Here is a 12,201-nt window from a genome sequence, read left to right as displayed (position 1 = left end):
CTGTCACATTCTTCAGACCACCTAGCTGGTGCCCAGGTGTAGTCATTACTAACTGTCACATTTCCCAGACCACCTAGCTGGTGCACAGATGCAGTCATTACTAACTGTCACATTCCCCCAGACCACCTAGCTGGTGCCCAGGTGTAGTCATTACTAACTGTCACATTTCCCAGACCACTTAGCTGGTGCACAGGTGCAGTCATTACTAACTGTCACATTTCCCAGACCACTTAGCTGGTGCACAGGTGCAGTCATTACTGTCACATATTCAAACATGCTGCATTCATTCCTAACCGACACATTCTACAGATCTACAGGTGACCTAGAAATGTTGGTAGATCTTGAGGACCGGTTTGTCCAACTCTGGCTTACACCCAACCCAAAGCAATAATGTGGAGGACAGTTGCTGGGTTATTATATATGGAGTCTCCTGTTTCATGTCCATGTGTCCTCCTGGCCACAATCCCTTCTGCCCTATTGATTCCGGCACATGGCGCATCTTAGGTGAAAGCACTTTCTGCATCTTAGATTTTGCTTAAGATAAGTTAGGTAGATATTATATATTTAAATATATCATGTTATCACCACATACGTCTGTGTTTTTTGTCCTGATGTTCTCATCCTCCCCAACCAAAGTCGGTTTCATAAACAAATGTATCTAATGGATTTTTCTCTTAGAATCTCTGCAATTAAAATAATCCAGTAAAACATTCCAGGTGTGACTTTTATTGTTTGATACAATACAATTCCAATCACACTAGCTACCAGCCTATAAAGATGAGGGAGCAATATAATAGCAATGCCCTGGTGACTGGTGTGCGCAGCTGATTGGAGCAACACTTGAATTGCTCTGTCAGATGCCATCTAATGGTGCCCGGAGCATAAGACACTTGAATTCCCCATAGAGGTGAGTAGCAGCATTAGCTTTCTATTGTATAGGTTTAGTGTAGTCATCACACGGCTTAACCTTTTATCAATCTCTCATGTTTCTTGGCATGTAAATCTCAACACATGATGTCCACATATTGCATGAAACGAGAGGACCATACAACATGTATTCACTGTGTTCTGCCAGATCTGGTCACCCAGCAGAGCCGCCAGCAGCAGTTTTTGTGGAACTACATATAACAGCATGGCTGCCCAGCCCATAATGTTGTGCTGGGAGTTGTGGTTCTATTCTAGCTGGAAATGCTCAGGATAGTTATCTCTGCTATACATAAATACCCCCCGCCCAGTGGCGTATCTACTGTAAGGCAGCCCCAGCTGCCGCTTGGGGGAGCAAGTGGCAGCAGGGTCTGTGTGGGCGCCGGCACCCGCTGACATGCTGCTGCCTGCCGCTGCCCACTGGCTGAGCACCGGAGGTGAGTCAGCCACAGCGCGGTTGTGGCCATGACAGAGACCACAAATCCCCCCCCCCCGATGGCCAGGCAGTGTCTGCTGGTCTCTCTGCCTCTCTCCTACTTCAGCTTCTCCATTATGCCTGTGATGTCATCGTGTCACACGCTGGGGAAACACGCTGGAGAGGAGCTTGAGGGGGGGGGGCACCACAAACTTTTTGGCAAGGGGAGCAAAATGTATAGTTATGCCCCCGCCTGTAGATCCGCTCACTAGTACGCAGGGGATGTGTTTGCAAGCTGCCACACTGGAGCGAGATCATTCGATGGTCACTCGGAATCAAATAAATTTTTTCCTCTTCGTTAATAAAAGTCAGTCTAGACTGACTGTTATTGTGGACGTAGATGACGGAATTCGGGGAAGGCGCTGACGTCTGATGAAGATGACAGGCTTGTTTCGCGGTGGAACGCCAAGTGTTACTATCGGCACGCCCACCGTCTTTGTCTGCACGCCTATGAAAAGCCTTCGCGGCCCTCTGCTGCCGCCCCCGGCCTTCCGATCCTGGAGCGAATGCACTGGTGAGTGTCCGCATGCGCAAACCACATTGGACGGGGGAGCAAATTTGGCCGGCATCGAGTGGCTCTGAATCACCCCTAAAGTGCAGTAACAAGATATGGTGCGTGTGGCATAATCTGTAACCTTACAGAATAACAATGTCCCCAGAGTAATATTCAATTTGCATTTTATTATTTAAAATCTCAAGACATAGATGTATTAAAGTACAGTCACACAAAATACATTTCCACAAGCATAGTAAAATGTCTCCTATATGGATGATTATATGTCGTTTGTCTGTTGTGTCAGAAGCAGGCGTCGCACCAGAGATCTCGGGCAGTGTACGATACTATTTGTGAGCAATGAACTACATTTTCCTTGTCGGAACTAAACAAAACTTTATTTGTCTCCTGAAGAGGCGACGACAAGAAATGTAGAGGTACCTTCAGCTAAACACAGCACAGCTCTCAGCTAAGGGAACGGCAGTTTGTTTGTGCGCTCAGCCTTGTCGGTTATTGCTGAGCTTCTCTGCGATCTTCTGCAACTCAATGTCCATAATCGCCAGGTTCTTCAGCTCTTTCTCCTAGAACACAGACGTAGAGATATCATGAGATGCGAATGCAAAGATGTAGGTTTTCATGTATTATTAAATAACAGTAACATAGATCTAATATAGCAGGGTTGTAACCAGCCTGTAACAGCGCCCAGCAGCCAGTATCGCTGCTGCAAAGCTGCCCGGAACGTCCTGTGAAGGCTTGAAAGTAAGCCTCGTTAGGGTACAGGTACACTAATTGGGTCACATATGCTGAAACATACAAAATTAAACTTATTTAAAAAAAAGCTTGTCAACCTTTTGAGCCTGTTGGCGTTGTGTACCTGATTCAACTATCCAGTGGCGTAACTAGATAGATGTGGGCCCCATAGCAAAAGTTTTTAAGGGCCCCTATTTATCCTCTAATGCTGAAAAATGTATGCAGCACATGATACTTTGACAGGCAAAGTGGGCCCCTTTCAGCTCTGGGCCCCATAGCAGCTGCACCCCCTGCACCTATGGTAGTTACGCCCTTGCAAGTATCTATACAACTAATGCAGGGCATTGTGTGTGTCCAAGCAGAAACCAGTGACGCCTATTCATTTTATGCCGGCTGCTGTATAAATCGTCATTGGTGATGGCCAATCCCAGGTGCAAGAGCTCCGTCATAAGCAGACTTCCCATTCCCATCCGCACGATTCAGGAAATACACTTGCGTGTCCCCTTCCGATTAAACCCTCCGCAGCCTACACGCAGCTCCCCAGTCAGTGCCCACAGTACCTAGTACCCAACCCTGCCTATCTCCCTTAAGTGGAGACGGTCAGGGTTTCCGTCCCTAGCCGCCAAAAAACTGGGACGCGCATGCATGTGAGGTGCTCGCACCTCCCAGTCAGATGGAGCACCTCTCCGCCAGCGATCGCCAGCAGGGGCATTCTAGCGATCTCCGGTGCTGAATGAGAGGCGCTTCATCTGTAAAATTGTATACCGCATCCCCTTGCATGGCACGCTGCGCACGCCATGCTTCTGTCACGGTCCCTTCCTGCACCTGGCACACTATTATATTCCCCCGCCATGTCCCAAGTCGGTAAAAAAAAAGTTAAAAACTCGTGTCAACCTTTTGCTTGTGTTGTCAACGTTGACCTAGAGTATGTCGACCAAATGCAGGTGTCGACCTACTCTCTGTCGACCATTAGTGGTCGACCTAGTGATTGTCGACATAGACTTTGCTGACCTGTCGACCAGATACCCCACCCAGTTCCTGCCCCAAAATGCCTTATTTCCCCATAAGACAGATCCAGCAAAGTAGCATCTGAATAGTCCGGGTATATGCAAAGCAGTTCTGCACCTGCACTGTATGCAGAAGAGAGATACGTACCCCTGAGAATCAGCCCCTTCCGATTACAAATCAGGGAGTCGCACATGAAATACCTGAACATCAGGGTTATTTTGGCTTCACCAGCTCCAGCTGCTGTGGGGTAAATGTCAGCCTTGAACAGTGATAAAGTTGAGACTGGTAAACTACCAAACAACCAGCTCCTGTCATGTATCAAACACAGCCTGTAACATGGCAGTTAGGAGCTGATTGGCTGGTATGTTATCTCTCTCAACTTTATCACTCTCCAAGGCTTAGTACACTGAGGGGTAGATGTATGAAGCAGTGATAAGGGAGGAGAAGTGATAAAGTGCCTGGTACTTTATCACCAGCCAATCAGCTCCTAACTGGTAAGTTAAAGGCTGGGTTTAAAAAGGGATAGTTAGAAGCTGATTGGCCGGTGATAAAGCACCAGGCACTTTATCACTCCTCCCTTATCACTGCTTCATTCAGCCATATCTCCCAACCGTCCTGAATACCGCAGGAGCTTCCTGGATTTCGGGGATGTTCCCTCGCCCCTCCCATGGCCAGCAGTGTCCCGTGGTGGGGGGAGGGGGGCAGTTGGGAGTCCCCCCTGTCAGTTGCTGGCTTGCGGCAAATAGACGCTGTGCGCATGCGCACAGCGTCTATTCCCACATCCAGCGGGGCTGGGGGCATGGCTAGAGGCTCACAGAGCGTCAAAACGGGGGTGTGGCCTCATGGGATGTCACAATTACAGGCCATGTCCCTTCCCAACACGCCACGCCCCCTAATTTGGGTCACGCGCCTTTGTCCCTCCTCCACATGACAGAAAGTTGGGAGGTATGTTCATTTACCCCTAACTGAAACCCTGGTAAAGTGGGCATGCTGCTAATGCAGATCTGGTGAGGAAATGAGCTTTGTTTTATTACTATGCAATTTTCACATCTATTTTGACAAATTCACTTGGCACTCAAAAGGTTAAATACAAGGTACTAAGAGCCTGCTTTGAATTCATGCCTAAAGCTATATACCCACTGGAGGCAAAACTTTAACATTACTTCTTACGCTGCATTTTTAACAACTTGATTCTTTGAAATGTAACTTTAGCATTAGTGCAGTTTATGAAGTATGACAGAAATAATCCAACACGTAGGATGAGTCACCTTACTCTAATCACAGCAGCTTCTATTTGGGTCACACACAATTATAGTGTTCCAATACTTCTTCATAAGTTAGATATCTAGTTTTACTTTATTACTTTTGACTATTAAATTGAAATCCTTGAAATAAGTTCACATTTACCTCTTCTTCTGTTAAAGGCCTTTGGCTGAGCCTCTCCCGCTGATTATAATGACGTTTTTTTATCTCGTCTGCGTCGTAGAAATCGGGAAACTCAACAGACTTTTTCTTGTAATTAAGCAGCTGAGCCAGTTCATCCATTCTATCGTGTTGTCTTTTTTCTTCGAACTTGTGGAATTTAAATGGACTCCTCTCACCATATTCATGATTCATGTCCTCAAGTACTTGCCTTTTCTCCCATAAGTCATAATCACCATAGTCTGGAAACATTTTAGGGGTTTGCAAGTTCCTCGTCCTTTCTTCTTTGCTGTTGTCGGTCTCAAAATATCGTCTCTTCCACCTCAGTGGGTCATCGGAGAGTCCATATTTATTGAATAGCCTTACGTCTTCCTCAGAATGGTGTCGTTTGCTCTTTTCATTGTCTAAGCTGTTCGATTCTTCTGCATTTTCTTCATTATAAGGTCTCAGATCTTTCTCATGAGAGAATTCTGGATAGTATCTTTTCATTTCGTCCACCATTTCTTCACCAATATAATGCCTTTTGTCTTCCGGTTTCCTTTCAGGTTGATAGGATTCATCATCTTCACTCTCTTGTAATTGATGCCTCAAATTTCTGAAGAATTTCTCTTTTTCCAGCCTATCACGTTCCCGGAACTTGTCAATATTTTCCTCACTCTCTTTACTTTCCTCATTACTCTCTTCATAATTCAGTCTTGCATTTTGTTGGCTAGGCCACCTCTTTCTTTCCTCATGGTATCTCTTTTCGTCATAGTGATGCCCCTTCAGTTCTTTTTCACTGCTCTCCTCGCTGCTATCATGTTGCTTCCGCTCCTCCTTGCTATCTTGGTGGTGATGTCTCTTTTCTCTTGACTCTTCTGAGCTCTCTTTCTCACTATGGGTTCTCCTGTCATATGTATTCTTCTTCAGGCTATTCTCCAAAGAGCCTTGGTCTAAGTGCGTTTTCTGTCCCCTACCAAATGCAATGTGGTTTCCTTGTTCTTGATGACTTCTCTTTTCCTCATAGTCATGAAGTATTTGTCCAAGGTCATCATGGATTGGCTTATAACTTCTTTTTTCTTCTTCTCTTTCATTAGAATCATCGGAAACTTCATGGGAATAGGCCGGATTGTGTTTCTCTGGGTGGAAGAATCCTTCTTTTGACATTTTGCTTCCAAGGTGTCTCTTGATCTCCTCTAAATTCCTTAGGTCTTCATCATCTTCCTTTGAGAGATCTTCAACACTTTTAGTTGCTTGCTGGGCTTTTTTGTCAAAAACATCATGTTTAGCCTCTTGTGAATCATCATGAGGGTATTTGTCTTTTTGTATAAGCTCTTCTTTCTCGTTGTGGTCTTTGCGATCTTCTCTCTCCTCCTCACCATCTTCTTCATCATCCACAAAGTTCCTTTCTTTAGAATGACCGGTGCCGTCCTCTTTTTCAGCAACCAGTTTCTTTATTCTTTCCTCTTCGTTCTCCTCACTGATTTCAGGGTCCACATTATGATGTTTCTCATTTTCCTCTCTTGGTGAATCTGAAAGTCTGATTTCTTCACTGCTTTGAAATTGGTGTTTTCCTGCACTGGCAGAGTCCTTTATATTTCTTTCTTCATACTGCCTCTGTTCATCTTGTGTTTGGTCAATGCTGTGTCTGTTGCCTGCAAGACATTATTTAAACATCATGAATTAATTTTGTATTCCATACCTCATAAAGTATTTTTAGTATCAATATGGCTGGCACTTTGTTGTAGGCCAGTGGTGGCCAAACTGGTCCTCGAGATCTACCAACAGTCCATGTTTTCCAAATCACCTAGCTGGTGCACAGCTGTAGTCATTACCAACTGTCACATTTTCAAACATGCTGCATTCATTCCTACTATAGATACACAGGTTTCCTGAGACACATGAAGTGTTGGTAAATCTTGAGGACAAGTTTGGCCACCGCTGTTCTAGGCCAATCAATATAAAATGATAAAACTAGCAGCAAGTTTCATGTGAAAATTAGACAATAAACCGATAAATAAAGTAAAATGTTACATGATGTTGAAAAATGTTCAGCTACAAAATTATTCTGAGCAATTTTATGCTCTGTTCAAAATATACTTCTCCCCTCCACCAACCACATGGTATAATTACCATTTTGCTATTAAAAATCAGCTGTAAGACTCAACCCAAACATCAAGCGTCGCACCTACCCACCTCTCACCTAAAGGTCACACTTCCCTGTGCATACAAATTGCCCCACCACACCTAATGAATGTTATACCAAGAGAGTGGGTGTGTACAGCTACATCTGAGAGGCATGTCATACAATTACTTACTGTATATCCAAATGTAGACAAGCCCCAAATCAGTCAGTAATGGGGCCTACACACGGGGAGATGTGCTGAGCTGAGTGATGCTGGATCGCACAGAATGCTCAGCGAGATCGCTCAGAACACAGCGTGTGTCAGCGATGTTTGCTAAGTGATCTGTCAGGGTCAGTGACATGAGAACACTGGCCCTGACCGGCGATCTAGTGAGATTGCTTTGAAAATACACTGAAATCGCCCCGTGTGTAGGTCATAGTTGCCTACCCTCCTGCATTCTGCAGGAGACTCCCTGAAATAACAGCAATCTCCCTCTCTCCCTCATTAGTCTAGCAATCTCCCTCATTTCACCTAGCCCACATTACACTGTTACACCATAGTTACCTCCCCTCCTGCATTCTGCAGGAGACTCCCTGAAATAACAGCAATCTCCCTCTCTCCCTCATTAGTCTAGCAATCTCCCTCATTTCACCTAGCCCACATTACACTGTTACACCATAGTTACCTCCCCTCCTGCATTCTGCAGGAGACTCCCTGAAATAACAGCAATCTCCCTCTCTCCCTCATTAGTCTAGCAATCTCCCTCATGTCGCCTAGCCCACATTACACTGTTACATTTTTGGGGAGAAAAGAAATGAGAGACAGATACATTTACATTGAATCATCAGCACCATTTCCCAGCACTTTACCAAGTACAGTATCTCTTACTAACTGCTTTGGGCTCATCTACATTTGGATATTAGTAATTTTAAAAGATTCCTCTCAGATGTAGCAGTACACACCCACACTTCTAGGTGCCACGTTCACAATCTCTTTTCATAATCTATCCATATATGGTACTAGACACACCCCTTGGTTGGAGCATGACACGCCCCCTCAATAGGGCACTGTGCAAAATTCTATTACCAACTATAATCTCCCTGAAACTGGTTTTCAAAAGTAGGCAAGTATGGTGTAGGTCCCATTAGGGTGATTGTTACTATTTCAGGAAGTCTCCCTGTCATCTCCTTAACTGCCCCTCCCACCCAGGTATGAGTGTAATGAAATATTCTAATCTAATTCCGTAATATATACCTAAAATACACCACCTACAACAAGTTTATTTACATAGTAAAGATCAGTACTCTTATTAGAGAGATAGGGAGGGATGTATTTAAATACAGCGATGCCCCTCGCCGCACCACCACAGCGATGCTAGAGCATATGTACTAACATATGCGACTAGCATTGCAATGCGGTGACAGAGACCCCCCGCGATACCTGTGTGTGGTGTGGGGTGGGGGGGTCTCCGTCACATCCCTGGTCTCTCCCTCACTCCTGTTGTAGGGGAAGTGTCCTGGTGCCTCCTCCTCCCCCATGCAGCTGGAAGGACCACCGGCTGTGACATGCTGCTAGGGGGAGGAGGACGGAACAGGACTAGTGGGGTCGGCGTCTGCGGTGGGCGGCCATAAGAAGCCCGGCGAAGACGCTGTGGCCGGGTCTTAGTACATTTGAAAATGTGGTAAAACCCCCGAAAACGGGGGTTTTACCACATTTTTCCTTTAGTACATCTCGCCAATAAACACTTGTTTACAAAGACTGTGCTAAGAAAAATACATGTATTAGTCAGGTTTGTTAAATGGAATTTGTAATAGGAATGTAATTGCAATATTTTGACAAAGAAAATTCCAATTCCTATGCGACCCATCCACAGAAACCTCATCAATGTTGACAGAGAGAGAGAGGAATTTTCCTTGTTTTTTGTCTACTGCAAAGATTAACAGACAGGAAATCTATGGCCAGTTGCAAGGAATTGTGGGAAATTAATAAACCATTCTGCGATACAATACGAGTGACCTGTGACTCAGCCATGTACATCTACAGCTGCGTGAGTCATAAGGAGCTCTGACAAATGTCTGCGCACATGTATTATCCCAGTGCAAACAAGGGCTGCAGGCTACAACACATCATTTCTATTCCTGCCTGAAACAGCCTTTAACTATTTAGTTCATGCAAGAGACATAACTGATTCCATTATAGTGCAACAGCTTCACGCTGTAGACAAGTCTGTACATGTAATAATACTTTTTTTTCTGATACAGGCCGCCCCAATTATTAACCCTTTGCAGTACAAAGGGGTTTTTTTGTAATTAAAACAGTCTAGTTTAAATGTTTAAATTAAATGTATTTTTTTTTTTTTTTACTTTTACTTTTTTTCTTTTTTTACTTTTCATCAACCAATGATTTTTCCTCCCTTCGTGGATAAAAGTAATGGAGCCCATACGCAGTGCGATTATTGTGTCTTGAACTTTTAAGTTCTGAACGCATCGCATGTAGTTCAAATTGCATTGTGTTTCTGTGGGGCTAAAGAATAAAGGCTGCACCCGCTCAGATGCTGCCCGCCTGTTCCCGACCCCGGTGTGTGGCCTGTGCAGACCTGGTCATAGGTCACGCTAAGCAGGACGCACCTCTGCCGCCAGAGCCCTCCACCTCCCGGCCTTCGCTCCCGGCGGCACCCGACCTGCATTCCCCGCCTCCTGACCTGCGATCCCAACGGCACATAACCCCCGCTGACTGCCTCCCCGGTGGCCATATTACCCGCAACACCCACTGACCGCCGCCACGCTTCCGCCTGCCCTGCTCCCCCTCGTAAGTAAATGTGGGGGACGGGAGCATTTTCTTTTAGGGTAAAATGCTCAATCACGGGATTGAGCATTTTACAATCCCGATTCCCGGGATTGAAAAAATGCCCCGGGATTGGCATCCCTACTCATAGTGTTACATGTTAGTTGTACAAATCACTAAATTATTTTAGTACTTGTGTATTATCACGGCGCCCGTTACGTAGTTAGCGTAGTGTCCCTGTCAGAATCAGCGTAGTGTTCCCGCAGCCAGTGTAGTCAGTACGTTCGCGGCTAGCCGGAGCTTACTTGGTTAGTGTAGTCAGTCAGCGTTACGCAGTTAGCGTAGTCAGTCAGCGCTTAATACATTGTGTGGGAACCATTGACCATTTTAACCTGCCTGACATGACAGGTGTGAATGTGTTCCTGTAACATCCCCCACTATCCACGTTAGCACGAAGGGTGGCGAGGGGACGCGGTATGACCTGTTGATACCCCCACTATCCACGTGGTATGCGTCCTCCCGACCTGTTCATACCCCCACTGTCCACGTTGGCGTGGAGTTGATTTTATACTGGGGGTATGAACAGGAAGCACAATGTGTCCGCTCGCCACGCTTCGGGCTGACGTGGATAGTGATGGTATGAAATGGAGGCATTTGCCAGAATATGACATGGAGCACTGGCAAATGCTTCCTGTACTCTTTTGGGCACAAGACGCAGGTGCGCCAAACCCCCTAATCCTGTCCGTCTTGCTGAAGCGGAGACAGGCAGGGTTTACATCCACAGCCCCAGAGTGTATGAGACGCTCACGCGTTCAACTAACATGGAGCACCTATCTGCCAGTGTCCGCCCTGTGGACACCGGCAGCTTTACTACGACTACGCTGACTACGGTGCTCTGACTACGCCAACTACGTTGTGCGCGCCGGCGCCGTGATAATACACAAGTACCATTATTTTAAATTAAAAAAATATATATACATTTTGTTACATCATTTAGGGGTCAGTATAATAATCTATATGTCTAATGTCTATTTGTGTGTCTCCAAAACCCTGCCATCTGTTGGCAGCGAGTGAAACTACATCACTTTCTCTATCACACATGCACAAACACAGAGGCAATCACTATTTGTTTATCAGAACTTTCCTAGTAACTAAAAATATATTTCCACTGTGCAATAGCACACTGGAGGGAGTAGAGAGGGAGGACCGAAGCGGGCGCTGAATGCCTGGGCTTGTGATTTTGTTTATTTGAAAAGGGACATATCTACACCTTCCATATTAGCTATGCCCCAACACAAACACACACCAACCTGCCATTGTCCTCGGCCCCGTTCTTCTCCCAACAGTCTTGAATTCACTCTATGTTGTGTATGGTGGGCGGGTACAGTTATAGACCTCATGGGCCCTAGGCAAGATACCGATTTGGGGCCTCCTCCCTCAAATAATCCAGTGAACATTGGAATTGAGTACAAATCTAAAGGCCCCCATACACTAGGGCGACTTGTCCTTAGGACAAGTCGCCCCCGACTTCCCCCTGAGCTTCCCCGGCTGCTCCCCGGGGGAGCTTGATTAGACTGGCACTTGATGTGCCATTTTTTACATGTGATAAATCTCGATTTATCACATGTAAAAAACCCGGGGAGCAGGGGGGGGGGGGGGGGGGCTGCTGGTGGGAGCAGGGGGGCTGGGGACGCTGCGGGGACACAGACGCTGCGGGGGACACAGACGCTGCGGGGGACACAGGCGGCATAGAGCCGGGCAGAGGGAGCCGGGAGCTGTCAGTGCTAGAAAAAAAAACTACTGTATACAATGAATGGGCAGCCTGTGATTGGCTGAGTGCTCTCTCAGCCTATTGCTGACTGGCTGAGAGAGCGCTCAGCCAATCACAGGCCGCCCATTCATTGTATGGGCTTTTTTTTTTTATTCAGTGCTGACAGCTCCCGGCTCCCCCCGCCCGGCTCTATGCCGCCTGTGTCCCTCGCAGCGTCCCCAAGCCACCCCTGCTCCCTCCACCGCCGCACCGCCCCACTAGGTCCCAAGTCGGGTGGTCGGACGTGCAGCAGATCCGACCACCCGACGCAGATCCGATGCGCACGGGACCGCGCATCGGATCTGAGGGGACATCAAAACTAGCCGATTTTGGTCCGATTTAGGCCAGATCCGACTGATCTGGCCTAAATCTGACCAAAATCGGCTAGTGTATGGGGGCCTTTAATCAGGCTCTAAGCGCCAGATGTACT

At 46.4% G+C, this 12,201-nt stretch overlaps 1 protein-coding gene across 1 annotated transcript in view; it reads right to left on the bottom strand.

The window, feature by feature from the left end:
* Positions 1 to 2,060: 2,060 nt before the first annotated feature.
* Positions 2,061 to 12,201, bottom strand: part of CHGB (chromogranin B) — a 45,694-nt gene continuing 35,553 nt past the window's right edge. The window contains exons 4-5 of the mRNA XM_083175620.1: positions 5,058 to 6,706; positions 2,061 to 2,473 (exon numbers count right to left, since the gene is read on the bottom strand). Coding sequence (XP_083031746.1) covers positions 2,390 to 2,473; positions 5,058 to 6,706 — 1,733 coding nt within the window. The 3' untranslated portion in view covers positions 2,061 to 2,389. The remainder of the gene's footprint in view (positions 2,474 to 5,057; positions 6,707 to 12,201) is intronic.

The sequence above is a fragment of the Crinia signifera genome, chromosome 3, assembly GCF_055691185.1.
Source record: "Crinia signifera chromosome 3, ASM5569118v1, whole genome shotgun sequence".
NCBI lineage: Eukaryota > Metazoa > Chordata > Amphibia > Anura > Myobatrachidae > Crinia > Crinia signifera.
This window is presented reverse-complemented; position numbering and strand designations above follow the sequence as displayed.